This window comes from Sturnus vulgaris, chromosome 30 (genome assembly GCF_052056855.1).
Source record: "Sturnus vulgaris isolate bStuVul1 chromosome 30, bStuVul1.hap1, whole genome shotgun sequence".
NCBI lineage: Eukaryota > Metazoa > Chordata > Aves > Passeriformes > Sturnidae > Sturnus > Sturnus vulgaris.
Genome location: NC_142272.1, coordinates 1,514,079 through 1,532,054, shown reverse-complemented (window position 1 = coordinate 1,532,054; position 17,976 = coordinate 1,514,079). Strand labels below are relative to the sequence as shown.

Here is a 17,976-nt window from a genome sequence, read left to right as displayed (position 1 = left end):
GCTTAGGCTGAGCTCAGCTGAGCCCCTCATCCTGCTTAGACTGAGCTCAGCTGAGCCCCTCATCCTCCTTAGGCTGAGCTCAGCTGAGCCCCTCATCCTGCTTAGACTGAGCTCAGCTGAGGCCCTCATCCTGCTTAGACTGAGCTCAGCTGAGCCCCTCATCCTGCTTAGACTGAGCTCAGCTGAGACCCCTCATCCTGCTTAGACTGAGCTCGGCTGAGCCCCTCATCCTGCTTAGACTGAGCTCAGCTGAGACCCCTCATCCTCCTTAGGCTGAGCTCAGCTGAGACCCCTCATCCTCCTTAGGCTGAGCTCAGCTGAGACCCCTCATCCTCCTTAGGCTGAGCTCAGCTGAGGCCCCTCATCCTCCTTAGGCTGAGCTCAGCTGAGGCCCCTCATCCTCCTTAGGCTGAGCTCAGCTGAGACCCCTCATCCTCCTTAGGCTGAGCTCAGCTGAGGCCCCTCATCCTGCTTAGACTGAGCTCAGCTGAGCCCCTCATCCTGCTTAGACTGAGCTCAGCTGAGCCCCTCATCCTGCTTAGACTGAGCTCAGCTGAGACCCCTCATCCTGCTTAGACTGAGCTCAGCTGAGCCCCTCATCCTGCTTAGGCTGAGCTCGGCTGAGACCCCTCATCCTCCTTAGGCTGAGCTCGGCTGAGCCCCTCATCCTCCTTAGGCTGAGCTTAGGTGAGACCCCTCATCCTGCTCAGCCAGTGGTGCCCATTTCTCAGAGCCTGCAAGGTCACAGTTTGATTTTTTTTCTTGTCCAGGTACCTTCATTGTAAAAGTTCTTTGCAGAATTGAGAGGAAAAAAACTTGAATTGGCCGACATGAAAAGAACTTGGATCCTTTGGATCTGTCTTCCTTGCACTTTTTGATGGGAAATCTTGTGCCACATCCCTGGAGCCTTTGCATTCCAAGGTGTGGATTGATGGAGACCTTTGACAACGCTGCAATAGCAGTGCAGGTGACTTTTGTCTCTTGTCCCTCATAATTCCTTTCTCTCCCGTTTTCCATCCATGGGATGTGGATGGGCTCCTGTCACAGGGAGCAGAGATTGGAGCTGCAGTCCCCGGGGATCTCCCCTCAGTCTCCTCCAGTGCCCTCAGCTGCTCCTTGTGCAGCTCCTCCGACCTTTCCCCATCGCTGTGTCCCTCCTTTGAATGCTCTCCAGCATCTTTAGACCTTTCTCATACTGTGGTGCCCGCAGGACTGGAGGTGAGGCTGCCGAGTGGAACAATCCCTTCCCTCACTGTCCAGTGATGCTGCACCTGGTGTCCCCAGGCCCTGGTGACCCTCGTGGCTGCAGGACACGCTGCTGGCTCATGCCCAGCAGGAGCCCCAGGTCCCTTCCCGTGTGGCTGCAGGGCTGGCAGGGGCGGCTGCTGCGTCTTTAACGGCGGCTGGGGCTGCGCGGAGGCAGCTCCATCCATTGAAGATTTGCAGGAGAGCAGGAGGGGGGTGTGGATGTGGCTATTGGCAGAGCTGTGCTGACATCCCTGGGAACAGCTGGGATCTGCTCTGCTGCTTGGCAGAGCCCCGAGCTCGCCGGAGCAGCCGCAAGGATCGCGAGGGTTTTTTTTTTTATTTTATTATATTTTTTTTGATTTTTGATTCGGGAGAGCTGGCGGGGGCTTCCCAGGAGCGAGATTATCCTGGCACAATTCCTCTTGAACTGCTCGTGGCCATGGAGTCTCCCTTGAAATCAGGAAACAGCTGACGTGCTCGGAGTGCAGAACCACCACGGTGAGTTTATTTATTTTTAGAATGAGGTTTTAATTATTTGGGGCTTGAGAAAAGAAAGATTGATCAGACTTTTCTTTTCCCCTCCCCGGTACAAAATGCAGCGTTAATGTGGGCGAATATTTCAGGGATGGGGACCTGGCAGTGTCCCTCTCCCGCTGGTAAATGCCAGGATTTCTGCTGCTGGATGGGGTTAATTTAAAATGGAGCTGGCCTAAATGAATATTTAGGCTGTGGGATCCCAATCAGGACTTGGGAGTGTGAGATGAGCTCTCCTCTTCCTCCTTTTGTGCTGCCTACGGAGAGAGGGAATCCCCGGTCGGCATCCTGTGCTCTGCCATGTCATTAAGGAGTTCCCCTGACAGCATCATGGAATCTCCTTGTGCTCCAAGCATCTGCAGCTTGCTCCTGGGCAGTCCCCAGGTTGTTTTGCAAAGACAGGACCTTCCCAAGTCTTTATATTGGTTATATTTTAATGGATTTATTTGTTTGGAGCTGGCTAGTTGATGGGGAGCGTTGGCTACTCAGTTGGCTTCGTGCCATGTGACGTTTTGGGGGTGGCTTATGCAATTTGGTGTTCTGTAGGATGGTGCTTGTGTTCACTGATACATTAACCCCATTTTTAAATTAATTTAAACCCCTCACTGGGTTGGGATTAGTGAAATTAAGAGGTTGGGTGGACTTTTCCCCCTCCTCACACATGTCCATGGTCCAGTTTTGCTTCACACCCAAGAAGTTCTGTTCTTTTCATTCCAGATTGAGTACGGGGAGCTGGTTTTTTGGGTTTGTTTTTTTTGTTTTTTTTTTTTTTTTTTTTTTTGGGATTGAGGTGTGGTTATTGTACTTTGGGATCTCAGGATCTTTCTACCTGCTCCTCAGACTTCACACTCAATCCCAACTTCTGCTGGCAACCAACAAATAAAATTGAATTGAATCGCTGTTTTCCCATTTTTTTTTCTATGTTCAAATCCATTTCTGGGTCCCACCTGGAGAACACCCAGTGTCTGCCATGTGATGAGTGACTCTGTGTCCTCTGCCAGCGTGGGGAAAAGCAGGAGGAGGGATCCAGATAACATTCCTGCCTTTTGCCTTTCTCCAGGAGGTTTTCTGGGAGCTGGGATGCTTAAACAAAGTTTGGGGGTGTGCTTTGCCAGCCAGCTCAGCTGGGGAAGGTGAGGGAATTCCTTGTGTTCCCTCATGTAGATTTTTAATGCTGCTGCTCCTGCATCACTCCTGCCTGGCACAAGCTCAGCACAGGAGCAGGTGCCAGCAGGGAGGAGTTTTCCATATTTTCCTGGTTGGTACCTCTGGTGTGCAGGTGCCTCCTTGCAGTGGAAGGAATTCTGCTTGGGGTTCTCTGCAAAAATCAGGGATTTCTGCTGAGCCATGGAAGGGTTAACAGAAATCCCAGCTCAGTGCTGTCCTATTGCATCCTGACACTGTGGGAAGTAGGTGGATAATTCCTTGCTTTTCAGGAAACCCCTGTGGTGGACAGCCCTCATTAATTGTTGCTGGGAAACTGCTTTGACGTCACCGGAGCGGTTCCCTGCTCTTGGGATGGATACAGGAATAGCTCGTGATGAGCAAGTGGGAAGTGGTGTGAAATGGAGCAGGGAGCTCTGACAGGGGATTCTCAGCCTGCATTTCTTTCCTCTCTGCCATAATTCTGCCCAGGAGCCCTCGGGAAGTGTCCAAAACCTTTCAGTGCTGCATTGGGAGCAGCACTTCCTTCTCCAGGGCTGTGGCACTGATGATCCTTCACTTTTTGACAGGTTTGGGGTTGGGGGGTTTCTTTGGGTTTTTTTTCTTCCCCCAGATTTTAGAAAGGAGGGTGAAAAGGTTATTGCTCAGCCTAAAGCAGCTCCCAAAAATCAAAGGGAAAGACAGCAGCAGGATCACTGTTTCCTTTCCTTCTAACATCAAACCAATAATTTCCCTTTTCCTACCTGAGGGGAGAGCAGGGCCCTCGGTTCTGTGTGCTCCAGGCTTGGACAACTTGGAATTAAAATCAAAATTAAAACTGTTTAATTCCACTTTTCTTAGGGAAATGTTCCTCAGGGCAATTTAACTCCTGGGGTATTTGTGCAGTTGGTTCCTTTCTCCCAGTGTTAACCTGTCAGTGTCTGGGAGATGTGGCACAGGGTAATTGTAGCAGGAATTCTCTGTTTCCTTTTCCACCCATGGAAATTAGATTTAAGCCAAGTTTTCCCATCCAGGTCAGAGTATTTAAGAGATTTTTGTAGCCAGAAGTGCTGGAGAGCAGCAGAGAACAAGTGGGGCTGTGGCTCAGGTGTGCCCAGGTGGGACATGAGAGGCCTTGAAAGGGGAGAAAAGTGAAAGAAAGGATCTGAAAATGGAATCATGGAATGGCTTGAGTGGGAAGGAACCTTAAAGCTCATCTGGTTCTACCCCCTTGCCATTGAGGGACCCTTTCCACTAAACCAGCTTGTTCCAACCTGGCCTTGGACACTTCCAGCGATTCTGGACTGTGCCAGGGCCTCCTCACCCTCACAGGGAGGAATTTCTTCCTAAAAGAAGAAATATTGATGTTTACAAAACTTTTATTCACCTTTATGTGATTTCTGGGTATCACATGGAAATTATTTTGACAGTTCTGGTCACACTCCTGGAATAGAGTGAGAACAACTTGACACTTCTCCTGAGTTTAGTCCTTGCCTTGATGGAGGGAGGTAACAAAATCTCAGAGAATTTTATTCCTCCTGAAATGATGCTGTGCTTTGAGATGTTTTCCTCAAGGAAACCTCCTGATTCTCCAGAATTCACTTTGACTCACCTGCATTTCCTGTCTCCTTGTTCATATAAGGTTATTTCCCCTCTTTTCACCTGGAGTCAGACCCTTCCATCTGCATCATAATTTCATAATTTGATGTCATGTGGGGGTGGAGATGAGGATTTAAAGCAATGACTAAGCACGGGGACTGTGCGGGCAGAGACGTCCGGCCTCCTGTGGGGAATCTCGCTGGGTTTTTGTGGGAGCTGGAAGGGAGGGAGGAATTCAATCCCTCTCCAGCTGATAGCAAGGAATGAGGAGAGAATTCAAGAGAAGTGGCTTTGAAGTTGGAGTTTGAGAGTGTTGCTGGTTTTGGGGTTTCTCACTGAACCAGGTGTCCTGGTGGGAGCAGAAGGGGAGTGAGCTCCAAGGGCTCTTTACTTGAATTCCAGCCAAGCCCAGACTTTTCCTGGGCTGCTGGGGCTGCCCCAGGCTGGAGCAGTGATGTTTTACCTGAGTAGAAGCCGGGATGGACCAGTTTCAGGAACTTTTATCACATTAACAAATCCTTCCATCCCAACCTCTTGTTGCACCTGATTGCCAGGATTGTCCCGGCAGCTCTTCCCTGGCCCGGGAGGAGCCACTGGGACATGGAGAGAGCCCGAGGGGCTTCGTGCCTGGAATGGCAGCCCCCTCCTCACTGCACCGCCCCCGCTTTTCCTTGTGCTGAGCCTTTTCCGCAGCCTGAGCCGCGCTGGGGGGGGGGACCTGAGTCACCCCCGCCCTGTTGCTCCTGGCGACAGGGCCCCGTTGCCATGGAGCTCGGCTTCCCATTGGCTGCCGGGCAGCCAATCAGCGAATTGCTCGCCAGAGCATCACTGGTACCCAGCGGGAGGGCGGTGATGGGGGGTGGGGGGTGGGTGGTGGGTGCTGCTGCCCCCAGCCAGGGCGCAGGGGAACGCTGGGGCGATGGGGAAATCAGGGCGTGAATTGGGCTGGGAGGGGTCAGAAAGGGCCACCCCCATCAGGGACATGGCCCTGTGGGATGGCCCATGGAGTGAGTCTGGGAAGGCCAAACCACAGCGGGTTGTGAGCCAGAGAAATGGAGGGGAAGGGAGGCAGGAGCCTCGTTCTGGAAGGCAGGTGGGAATGCTGCAGCACTGACACTGGATCCTCTGCCATGGCTTGGGAAGGTGAAGCCCACCTGGAATCCTGGAGTATCCTGATTTGCAAGGGACCCCGAGGACCACTGAGTCCAACTCCCAACCCTGCACAGGACACCCCAACAATCCCACTCTGTTCCTGAGAGTGTGGTCCAAACAATCCTGGAGCTCCTTGGGGCTGTGCCCATTCCTTGAGGAGCCTGGGCAGTGCCCAGCACCCTCTGGGGGAAATCCTTTTGCTGATCTCCAACCTAAACCTCCCCTGACACAGCTCCAGTCATTCCCTGGGTCATCAGAGAGCAGAGATTGGTGCTCATGAGGAAGCTGCAGATTGGGATGAACAAAAAAAGTGCCCTCAACTGCTCCTTCCAGACCCTCCTCTATGTCTGTGTCCTTCTTTTGGATGCTCTTCAGTAGTTTTAAATCCTCTTATACTGTGGCACCCAAAACTGCCCCCACAGGACTGGAAGTGAGGCTGTCCCAGAGCAGAGCAGAACAATCCCTTCCTTCAGCACCTGTTTCCTTAGCCCTGAAACTTGAGAGGGAGAGGCTGAGGCCCCTCAGACCCCTCCATCCCCCCACACAGACCCCTCCATCTCCTCCTCAGGCCCCTCCATCCCTCTGCGGCACTGGAGCTGTGTGTGGGCAGCTGCACCCAGCAGCCATATGTCTCCTTTGCACCCTCATTTAGCTCAGGAGCAGGTCTGTTCCCTGAGAAACAAGGCCAGGAAGAGAATTTATTTAGCAAGAGCTTCCTGCCTTTTCCAGATCTGCTGCTGGATCCATGTGAACTGGAAATGCAGAACTTTTCTTGCTTTTATTCCCTGCCCAACCAGGAGCTGCTGCTGCATTCCCGGGGCTCGGCAGCTGCAAGCTGCAGGTGGCAGGGAGGCAGCAGAGGTGGAATTCCATGTTCCTTTCTGGAGCGAGGAGGAGGATTTCAATGTTTCCCGACTCCCTGCTCCTTGGCCAGCATTCCCAGTATGCCCAGTGCCTGCTGTCAGTGGCCCAGTTGCTTTGCCAATCCCCATCCCCAAACCAAACCAGCAGCAACACCTCCCCCACCTTCTCCCTTCCACCTTCTCCCACTTTTGCTCCATTTTCTTTCCTGACACAGATTTTGTGTTGCATCTGTGTCATTTTTTTTCCTCTCTCCCAAGGCCCAGCTCAGTCCCACCCACCCCCTTGAGTGCTCTGAACTTCCCCAAGCCCCGTCTGTCACCGTCACTCTCGTCTGCCACCCCCTCGCTGCTCCCACGGCTGCCCGAGGCTGCGGGGCTGATTCATTCATCCTGCAAGGAATCCTCCTCTGGAAAGCAGCAGTGCCCAGATCTTCCCCCAATTCTGCACGCAGGGAGATGTCCTGGAGGCTGCCTGGTGGTGATGGAAGCTGAAACAGGAGGGGGCAGCTGATAAATGTCAGTTCTGTGGCTCTGAGTTGTCTTTTCTGGGAAATCTGATCAGATTCCCTGTGTGATGCTGAAGTTACATTGCAGCACGGTGGGAAAAGATCCTGTTATCATTCTTAAATTTGGCTGAGGTGTTTGGCTTGGGGGGAAAAGCTTGTTAGAGGGTGGGTGGTGCAAAGGGAATGAGCTGTACAAAACCTGCTCCTGTATTTGAGTGTCGTGTGTGCAGTTCCGGTGCTGCCTCCTCCCTCCCTTCCCCAAATCTGCTCCAGATCCTCTTGGAATATTTAAACCCCCGGCCTGGCCACGAGCCTGGAGCAGTTTCCTACAGTGTGGAGTGTTTTGGGATGAGGGGAGGCAGAGTTTACCACCTTCACTCCTTGCACAATCCTCCCATGAATCAGGCAAAGTGTTCCCTTTTCCCTTCCTGACCTAATTCCTGTTGGAGCAGCGTGGGATTCCCTCGTGTGGGGCTCCTCACCCTGTGCATCATCAGCACTGCTGGATCTCAGCCTGCTGGGCTGAGGACAGGCCCTGCAGCTGGAGGATGGATGCTTTCCCTGCACCTTTTCCCCAGCAATTTTCTGGGATATTTCCCACCCACTTAAGCCTTGAGTTCAGTAATTTTTTCCCTTTCCTGCTTGGCCCATGTGTGGCTCTGGTGCCAGCCTGGAGCAGGTGGTGATGGAATACAAGGAGCTGAGGTGGCCAAGCTGCCTCCCTGTGTCAGTCCTGTCCCATTGTCCCATTGGATCTGGCATTTTCCAGCCATCCCAGGGCTCTTGCTCTCCATGTCTTCACAAATTTGTTAAAACTCTTATAAAAATCCATGGAATGGAGGCAGCTCACTGCATTCTCCTGCTTTTTGTGTCTGGAACCAGTTCCAGGAGCTGATAAATGTCAAATACACGTTTTGTGCTCAGCAGCTCCACAAATTAAAGGGGAATAGTGCAGGAATATCAGCTGTTCCTGTGCAGGGTTGGGAGTTGAAAAATCTCTGTGAGTTCTGACTGTTTCAGCCACATTCTGCCAGAGGAATTGAGAATGAGTTGTTAAACAGATGTGTTCTGGTACGAGGGGTTTTGTTTGAGCCCTGCTCTGATTTAGGCTCCCCTTTTTGGAAATTTGTCTCCCCAGAGGTGTTTCCTGGGGCCACATCCCTCCACAGCCACGTGGAGCTGGTTTAGTCCTTGCTCAGACTCTGAGACCTGCTCTGAGTTTTTGTAGGAACTGGAAGGGAGGGAGGAATTCAGTCCCTCTCCAGCTGATAATAAGGAATAAGGAGAGATTCAGGACAGGTGGCTTTGAAGTTAGAGTTTGAATATTACTGTTTTTGGGGTGGAATTTAGGGTGGTTTTTGACTGGAATCATGGAATCCTGGAATGGTTTGGGTTGGGAGGGACCTTAAAGCTCATCCAGTTCCACCCCTGCCATGGGCAGGGACCCCTTCCACTGTCCCAGGCTGCTCCAAGCCCCCTCCAACCTGGCCTTGGACACTTCCAAGGATCCAGGGACAGCCCCAGCTGCTCTGGGAATTCCATTCCAGGTCCTCAGCATCCTCCCAGGGAGGAATTCCTTCCCAATATCCCACCTCTCCCTGCCCTCTGGCACTCCAGTTCCTGATGAGCTGTAGGGGCAGGGCTGATGTTTTGATTCCAGATGATCAATTTGGAATTAACACTTAATTTGATGAGCAGCTCCTGGTTGAGGCTCCCAGCACACCAGAGCACAGGCACTGCCCTGTCCAGGCTGACTCTAATCCAGAGGTGCTTCCATGGACTGCCTGCTTCTCGCTAATCAAAGGGAAGCAATTAAATACAACTTTATCAGGAATTCTTGTCTTAATGTGTAATTTGAGTCCCACTTGTGCTGAAGTATCTGACCAGAAGGAGATACCAGGGTTACCTTATCTCACAGAGCATGTTTGGAGTACAAGGCTATTTTCTCACTGAAGATTTGACTGATTACAAAAAGAACGAGTCTGGGATTTGGGGAAATGCAGATTTTTGGTAGTGGTTTACCCTGGGGCAGAGCACAGCTCTGGTTGCTGGAATTTATTTCACCTAGGTGATGTTTGCTGGTTTGGAGCTGCCCTCAGTTTCTCTCTCTCCATCACTCACCTGCCTCAGGATCTCTGTTCTACCTCAGGGATTTGTCCAGCCCTGGTGGCTCCAAAATCCTGGGGAGAGCCCCAGGCTGCACCCTGGGCTTGAGTGGCTGGGTGTCCTGGGGTGACTTTATAATGTTCTGTCCCCAATCATCTCTTCTCTTTGTGTTGAATATTGAGTTCTACAGCTTCAAAACTGGTTCCAAGAGTAAAGAGAGAGAGAAGTGCAGAGTTTATTATCAAAAACTGTACTTGTTCCCCCTCATCCTTCACACAAACTGTTGTCTGCAGTAAACAGCAGGAAAATGCTCTCCTTTGCTTTTAGTTAGTTTTTTCTGGCTAGCTAAGGCAAAGTTCCCTGAACTGTAAATTTTCTTTCCTTTTTCTTTTAAAATTGTTCAAACCTGCTCTGAACTATAAACGCAGAAAAGCTCTGGGAGCTCACACCTGTAGCCCCACTCCAGGCTGCAGCATTTCCTAAAGCTGAAAAAATTAAAAACAGACTGAATAAGCCAGGCTGCAAACCACAAAAAAGACTCCTCTAAATTTGTCATCTCTTCAGAGCAACAAGAACTTTTACTGTTTAGTATTGTTCGTTTTTTGTGCTAGAAAGTGCTTTGCTTATTAAATAGTTTTTTTCCACTTCTCTCAAAAAAAAAAAAAAAAAAAATTCTGCAAACCAATTAAAAAAAAACCAAAACTGCCTGAATCTGTTTCCTAAAGAAAACCCATTCAAAAGTTTCCTCCTAAATTTGCCCTAAACCAGAGCAGTGGCCTTGGTCTGAGTGCTTGGTTTGGGATCTGTGCACAGGGGTGGGTTCCGAGGAAGTTCCAACCTGCAGGAGTTTGTGTCCAAGAGTGTAAGAGCTGAAATGAGGGATGGGGGCTCCAGGTGGCTCTTTAAAATGCTGTTTGTTGTATTCAAATGATACAGCAATTATTTCTTATTTAAAATGCTGTTTCTTGTATCCAAAAATAGCAATTATTTCTTATTTAAAATGCTGTTTCTTGTATCCAAAACCAGCAATTATTTCTTATTTAAAATGTTGTTTCTTGTATCCAAATACAGCAGTTCAGGGGTTGTGGGTGACAACCCATCAATACTTTTACTGTTACCTATAGCCTATCATGACTACTCACATTACCATAGTCATGTTACTATTTTCCAATCACAAAAGGTTAGTATGTTACAGTTTAAGCTAAAAGTTGTTCTTCAGTTTTTTCACAGTGAGAAATTTAAAAATCTTTCTCCTTGCAACATGGCATTTTTGTTTGCCTGTAAAAATCTTTTTACTTGATAAAATCATATCGTGTTTGAGGTGGATTTATCCTTTGCTCAGAGTTATAAAAGCCTTACTAACATACCTTTGGTCTTTTTTGTTATCCACTAAGACTGGCTCAGCAATTTCTTTTCTTCTATATCCAAACTTGCCATCATTTCTATTTCTTCTTTAGATTCTACATTCAAAGATCTTGGTGTAAAACCTTCCTTAAATCTTTTATCTTTTCCAACACAAGAGCAGCTGTGTCACCCCCTCACCTGTCCCTTGTCCCTCAGGTGCCCCTCGCTGCCTCGGAGGCCTCTGAAGATGTCCAACAGCAACACAGCACAGGAGTCCCTGGAAATTATGAAGGAATCAGAAAAAAAAGTGGTCGAGGAATCCGTGAACAAAACCAAATATGTGTCCAGGTCACCAAGCAAGGAGGAGGTGGAGAAGGATGGGGGGGAGGAGGTGAGCGTGCGCCAGGAGTCCCAGGTGAGTGCTGCCATCGGGAGGTGGGGTCTGCACCTTCAGTTCCTGCCTTGTCTGAAATTTCTGCTGTCTTCACTCAGAGCCAGGATTAAAAACACGGAGGAGATGAATTTTCTCACGTTTGGGCTTGGTTGTTTATTAAATTTTATCTAAAGTACAGAGTTCTGCAACATTTCTAGCTACCAGCTAAAAGTGAGAAAACGGAGGTGAATTTAGCTAGTTAAAAGGTTTCTTAAAGCTAAACAGTTCAATTTATTTATACTTTTAAATAAAATTATAAAATACATTATATTTGATAAAGAATATTATTTATAATAATATTATAAGATAATATATAATTTATATCATATAATTATGTAAATAACATAGATTCTATTCTATTATGTTATGTTCTATTGTACTGTATTACATTGTATTATATTATATTATCTATATATACTTATCTATATTATGTCTAGGTATATCTGTTTTATATATAATAACCTATATTATTTGTACTTTTGACCCAATAACCAAACTCCTGTGGCCCTCAGTGTAGCACTGACTGTCCAACCAGAAACTACCTGAAACCATGAAGAAGGAAGAACACCAAAGAAACACCACCCAAAATCCTCCATTTTGTCCCATATTATTACTATATGATAAAAACTTAAAATTTAAAACCCTTCACCATGTGAAATCACACACTTCTATTTAACTACACACCTGTGATTTTAACTCCCATCACTCAAATTTGGAATCCTTCTCCAAGGCCTCAAAAGCAGTGTTCTCCAGGGGGTCAGAAAGCTCAAAAAACCCAAATTTCTGGGATTTTAGGGAGAGCTGGGCACTCACCTGCTGCTTCCCATCCCTTCCCAAAGGATCCAGAGCCTGTGCCTCCTTTTCCCCAGGGACCCCACTCTGTTCAGGCTCTCCTTTCCTCTTTAGCTGAATCTGTCCTGGCCACAATGACTGAAATATTCCCTGAGCCTGGGAGTGGAATAACTGGAATATTCCCTGGGGGACACTCGTGCTCTGTCCCCAGGTTCTGGTGCCAGGGCTGTCACTTCCCTCTTACTCCTTTCTTTGATCTAAGGATGAGTTAATGACTTCATGTCAAGTGGAGGCATCCAGGGAGAGCTGGGTTTCAGGAATGCTGCTGCTCCAGTTAAAAATAGGCTGGGAATGTTTTGGGATTTCATTTCAAGAAATGAAGAAAAGCTCTGTGCAGGCATCATTTGGGAGTGCTGGGACTCATTCCTGCTGCTCTGCTCTCCTGCCACCTGTGCTCGTGGCTCCTGCTGGAGCCTGCTGCCATTCCAGCTGTGGGCTGGCACATCTGCCAGATGTGCTCACAGCTGCACAGGCAGACCCACAGCTGTGCAGGGAGAGCCTGACCAGGCAGTTTGGAATGGATTGGGGGGGATTTCTGGGTTTGGTGGCTCTCCAGACAGAGCAGCAGCATCTCTGATCCCCCTTTTGTGTCCCAGGAATGGCAGAAAAGTTCCAGGTTAAGCTTCTTGCCTTCCCTTTTCTGTCTCCACAGAAACGAACATCGAGTCATGGACACGCCAGGAAAAGAGCCAAGGTAAGAGCTCTGCTGCCCCCAAAAATTCCTCTGGGCTGTTCTGAGCTGAGCCCTGAGCCCAGCCTGATCAGCCCTGAGCCCAGCCTGATCAGCCCTGAGCCCAGCCTGATCAGTCCTGAGCCCTGAGCCCAGCCTGATCAATCCGGAGCCCAGCCTGATCAGTCCTGAGTCCAGCCTGATCAGTCCTGAGCCCAGTCTGATCAGTCCTGAGTCCAGCCTGATCAGTCCTGAGCCCAGTCTGATCAGTCCTGAGCCCAGTCTGATCAGCCCTGAGCCCAGTCTGATCAATCCTGAGCCCAGCCTGATCAATCCTGAGCCCAGTCTGATCAATCTGAGCCCAGCCTGATCAGTCCTGAGTCCTGAGCCCAGCCTGATCAATCCTGAGCCCAGCCTGATCAATCCTGAGCCCAGTCTGATCAGTCTGAGCCCAGTCTGATCAATCCTGAGCCCAGCCCGATCAGTCTGAGCCCAGTCTGATCAATCCTGAGTCCTGAGCCCAGTCTGATCAGTCCTGAGCCCTGAGCCCAGCCTGATCAATCCTGAGCCCAGTCTGATCAGTCCTGAGCCCTGAGCCCAGCCTGATCAATCCTGAGCCCAGTCTGATCAGTCCTGAGCCCTGAGCCCAGTCTGATCAATCCTGAGCCCAGTCTGATCAATCTGAGCCCAGCCTGATCAATCCTGAGCCCAGCCTGATCAATCCTGAGCCCAGCCTGATCAATCTGAGCCCAGCCTGATCAGCCCTGAGCCCAGTCTGATCAGTCCTGAGCCCTGAGCCCAGCCTGATCAATCCTGAGCCCTGAGCCCAGCCTGATCAATCCTGAGCCCAGCCTGATCCATCCTGAGCCCAGCCTGATCCATCCTGAGCCCAGCCTGATCAGCCCTGAGCCCAGCCTGATCAATCTGAGCCCAGCCTGATCAATCCTGAGCCCTGAGCCCAGTCTGATCAATCCTGAGCCCAGCCTGATCAATCCTGAGCCCAGCCTGATCAATCCTGAGCCCAGCCTGATCAATCCTGAGCCCTGATGCTGCTCCTGAGCCTTCCCTGTCTCTGGAAGCCACGTGCAGCAGCTGATGGTTCAGGACAGGGATTTGCATGTCCTGCAGCACCAGCACTCCTAACAGGATAAAAGCTGGAATTGCTCTGTCTCTCAGTCAGGGAGGGCAAGAATCAAGGAAGGAATTTCCCACCTGAAATTTAGTTCGAAGGCTGAAGGAATAAAATAATTCATTGTTCAGGGATTTCCTGTCATTGTATATCTCTATATATTGAGGAGAATGTCCCTCTTATTGAACATTTTAATTGGGAATGGCTGCTCAAGTGCCTTGGGAATGCAGCTGCAGGAATTGAAGTGTGAGTTTTGGCTGAGGTGTTGTAACCATTCCCCTTTTTTTTTTTTTAACCTTTTTCAGTCTAACTCAAAGCTTAAACTGGTCAGGAGTTTGGCTGTGTGTGAGGAATCCTCAGGCCCCTTCGTGGATGGGCTACTGGAGTCTCAGGTAAGCCCAGAATGACACAAATCTGGGAGAGTGGAAGCCCAGAAAATCCATGTTTTGCTAGAAATGATCCATGTCTTGCTCTCCTGTGCCTTGGGGAGCCAAAAAATTCCCACAAGAGCTGTGTGAGACATTCCTGTGGTGCTTTTCTCAGCCACTGGCATCTCCAGCCATGGCCATGGCTCAGGGAATGTCTGAGTGGCTCCAACCTCCTTTGTTTCACCCCAGGACATCATCCAGCTGCACGTGAGCTGCCCCTCTGACAAGGAAGAGGAGAAATCCACAAAAGATGGGGTGGAGAAAGAAGAAAAAGACAAGAATAAAGAAAAAACACCAAGGAAGATGCTCTCTCGAGGTCAGGTGCTGGTTTGAACGGGGCAGGTGCTGCTCCCCTGCTCTGGGAATGCTCTGGAATTGGGGCAGGTGTTGGACAGATGTTGGACAGATGTTGCACAGATGCTTGGTTGGCTCTGCTGCTGCTGTGCAGGACTGTAGGGCTGATAACAACAGAGAACCCTGGAATGGTTTGGGTGGGAAGTGAGCTTAAAGTTCATTCACTTCCACCATCCCAGGCTGCTCCAAGCCCTGTGCAACCTGGTCTTGGGCACTTCCAGGGATCCAGGAGCAGCCACAACTTCCCTTTCCTCTTTCCCTTTTCCTCTTTCCTCCTCCTTTCCTCCTTTTCCTTTTCCTTTCCGCTGTCTCAGTGCTTTGTTAATATTTTCTGCTGCCATTGTTGGTTTTTTTTTTTCAGATTCCAGCCAGGAATATACAGACTCCACTGGAATAGATTTGCATGAATTTTTAGTAAATACACTGAAAAAAAACCCAAGGTAGGTCCTGGTCAGTAAAACAACTCCCTGAGGGATCTGTGTGTCCCTGTCTGTGGGCATTCCTGTGTCCTGGGGGATTGCAGCACCTGCAGACAGGACCTGCAAATGTTTTTGTGTTTTCCTCTTTGGAATTCCAAGAGTTGCCAGAGCTGGGACGATGTAGAAACTAAAAGCACAACTGTAATTTTATATCTTATTTAATTCCAAACATGGAATTGTGTGTGATGGAGAGAGAGAAGAACAAATAATTTGCTTGAATGCAAAGAAATAATTTTGATTGCTTTAAACCCTTTTCTATAAATGCTTGTCAAGTGTCAGCCTGTAAAGGAGCTGCTGCAGGAATAATCAGTGGGATTGAGGGAAAGGCTGGCAGGGGAATAGCAAAGTGGGAGTCTCCAGCAGTGGAGCTTCCAGCAGAGCAGAGAATTCAGGCTCTCCAAAGCCAAGCACTGTTAGCAAAACAACCTTAAACTGGAAAAAATCTGGTGTTAATTTAGTACCTTTGAAAAGCAGGGAGTTTTTTACCCCATTCTGTTAAAATGTGAAATCAGGTGGCACCTGCTCCTGCGGTGACAGGAGAGGGTTTGGGAGCAGGGAAGGCTGTTCCTCTGTCCCTAAAGTGGCTTTTTTCTTTCTTTTTTTTTCCTGCCAGGGATAGAATGATGCTGCTCAAGTTGGAACAGGAGATTCTGGAGTTCATTAGTGATAGCAAGTAAGTGATCATTGAGTTTGTGTCAAGCAAAAGACACAAACTTTTATCTGAGGTTTGTAAAAAGAGATTTATAATGGAGAGTTTAGACACAAACTTTTATTTGAGGTTTGTAAAAAGAAGTTTATAATGGAGAGTTTTGGAATTTGGGCTCCCAGGGGAGAAGGGAGGTGCTGAGCACTCTGTTCTCTTGTACATCCTTGGATCTCCAGCAATCAGTTCAAGAAGTTTCCCCAGATGACCTCGTACCACCGCATGCTGCTGCACCGGGTCGCTGCTTATTTTGGGATGGATCACAACGTGGATCAGACTGGGAAGGCCGTGATCATCAACAAGACCAGTAACACACGAATGTAAGGTTCCTTTCCTTTCCCTTTCCCCCTTTTTCCCCCCCTTTCTTTCCCCCCCTTTCTTTCCCCCCCTTTCTTTTCCCCCCTTTCTTTTCCCCCCTTTCTTTTCCCCCCTTTCTTTCCCCCCCTTTCTTTTCCCCCCCTTTCTTTTCCCCCTTTTTCCTTTACCCTTCCCCACAGCCCAGAAATGCTCTGTATCAGGATGGATTCTACATCACTTTTTTTTTTTTTTTCCCTCATAAGAAGGGGAGATCCCTCTCTAGAAGAATCAGAATGATGGAATGAAGGAATAGGGAAGAATCTTTTCCTTCCAGCCCTCCTTGCCTCTCCACAATTCATGGAGAAGGAGCAGGAGCTCTCGTTGTTGTCACCCAGAGCTGAAATTTCACACAACAAACATTTTGACATGTTCTGGGTGTGTTTTTTCCCTCCTAACAAGGGCTGGTTTTCTTGCAGCCCCGAGCAGAGATTCTCTGAGCACATCAAGGATGAGAAGAATGCAGAATTCCCCCAGAGGTTTATCCTAAAACGAGATGACACCAGCATGGACCGGGATGATAACCAGGTGAGGGGGGGGCAGGGGGGCACCTGCAGCCTTTGGGAAACTCAGGTGTGATGGTCACAAGACAAGAACAACTCCAAAATTCTCTTGGGTTTCCTGAAATAACATTTTAATAGAAGCTCCCAACCCACCCAAGCAGCAGCATCTGAATTTCATGAAAACTTTTCCAAATCCTATGGAAATGGGTGAAGAATTGCTGTGGGTTCTATGGCTGCATTTCTCCCTACCCTCAAATCAGCTGGGACCTAGGCCAGGTTTTAAGGTGGAGCCTTTCCCAAGGTTTTTTTGGGAATACCCCTCAGCTGAGTGTTGCTTTTCCCTCTCTCTTCCTGGGGCTCCCTGGCCTTTCCCCAGGGATCCCAGGGCCTTGCAGCTCCCATCTTCATAAAATCATAGAATTGGGTTGGAGAAAACCTTAAAACTAATCCAGTTCCACCCCTGCCATGGTCAGGGACACCTCCCACCATCCCAGCTTGCTCCAAGCCCCATCCAGCCTGGCCTGGGCTGCTTCCAGGGGCAGCCACAGCTTCTCTGGGAATTCCATTCCAGGTCCTCACCATCCTCCCAGGGAGGAATTCCTTCCCAATATCCCACCTCTCCCTGCCCTCTGGCACTCCAGTTCCTGATGAGCTCTAGGGGCAGGGCTGATGTTTTGATTCCAGATGATCAGTTTGGAATTCACACTTAATTTGATGAGCAGCTCCTGGTTGAGGCTCCCAGCACACCAGAGCCCAGGCCAGGGATGGGGCAGTCACAGCTTGCCCTGTGCCAGGGCCTCCCCACCTTCACAGGGAGGATTTTTTTCCCATTTAAACCCAGTGCTGTCCTGTCTGTGGGACTGTTCCTGAATTCCAGTCAGGATGAGAAGCTGGTCCCTGCAGCCAATCCCAGTTTTTGGTTTCCCAGTGGTGGCACCCAGGGGTGCAGCTTCACCCAGAGCTCAGAATCCACGAGGGAGCAGGAGCATGAAACAGTGGTGGGGCTTTTTGTAGCACTTAATGAGTGGTTTGTTTGGAGTTTCTTCTGTTTTCACTCAGAGCCAGGATTAAAAAATACACGAAGGAAACTGATTTGCTCATGTTTGGGCTTGGTTGTTTATTAAATCTTATCAAAAATATTCAGCAGCACTTCTATCCACCAGCTAGAAGTGAGCAAAGTGGAGCAAGATCCAGCTGCTTCGAGGTTTCTTAAAGCTAAACAGTCCAATAGAGAAATAACACCTATATTATTTATATTTTTAACCTAATAATCAAATTCCTGAAACCCTCAGTGCAGCACTGACTGTCCAACCAGAAACTACAACGTGAAACCATGAAGAAGAAGGAAGATGAGCACCAAAAAAGACACCACCCAAAATCCTCCATCTTGTCCCATACTATTACTATATTATAAAAAACTCCAATTTAAAACCCTTCACCATGTGAAATCACACACTTCTATTTAACTACACACCCGTGATTTTAACTCCATCACTCAAATTTGGGAGCTTCTCCAAGGCCTCAGGTCAAAAGCAGTGTTCTCCAGGTGGTCAGTGCCAGAAAGCACAGAAAGTTC

At 49.0% G+C, this 17,976-nt stretch overlaps 1 protein-coding gene across 6 annotated transcripts in view; it reads left to right on the top strand.

Moving 5' to 3' along the window:
- Window positions 1-17,976, top strand: part of R3HDM2 (R3H domain containing 2) — a 42,468-nt gene that overhangs the window by 8,599 nt on the left and 15,893 nt on the right. Inside the window, exons 1-9 of one of the 6 annotated variants that reach the window (XM_088180762.1) lie at window positions 1,458-1,746; window positions 10,712-10,910; window positions 12,433-12,474; window positions 13,885-13,971; window positions 14,197-14,323; window positions 14,723-14,801; window positions 15,454-15,513; window positions 15,723-15,863; window positions 16,317-16,425. In XM_088180762.1, the coding sequence (XP_088036888.1) occupies window positions 10,743-10,910; window positions 12,433-12,474; window positions 13,885-13,971; window positions 14,197-14,323; window positions 14,723-14,801; window positions 15,454-15,513; window positions 15,723-15,863; window positions 16,317-16,425 (813 nt within the window). In that variant the 5' untranslated portion in view covers window positions 1,458-1,746; window positions 10,712-10,742. Of the gene's footprint in view, window positions 1-1,457; window positions 1,747-10,711; window positions 10,911-12,432; window positions 12,475-13,884; window positions 13,972-14,196; window positions 14,324-14,722; window positions 14,802-15,453; window positions 15,514-15,722; window positions 15,864-16,316; window positions 16,426-17,976 lie in introns of those variants that run through there. The other 5 variants (XM_088180759.1, XM_088180763.1, XM_088180760.1 and 2 more) reach the window with 5 other exon arrangements.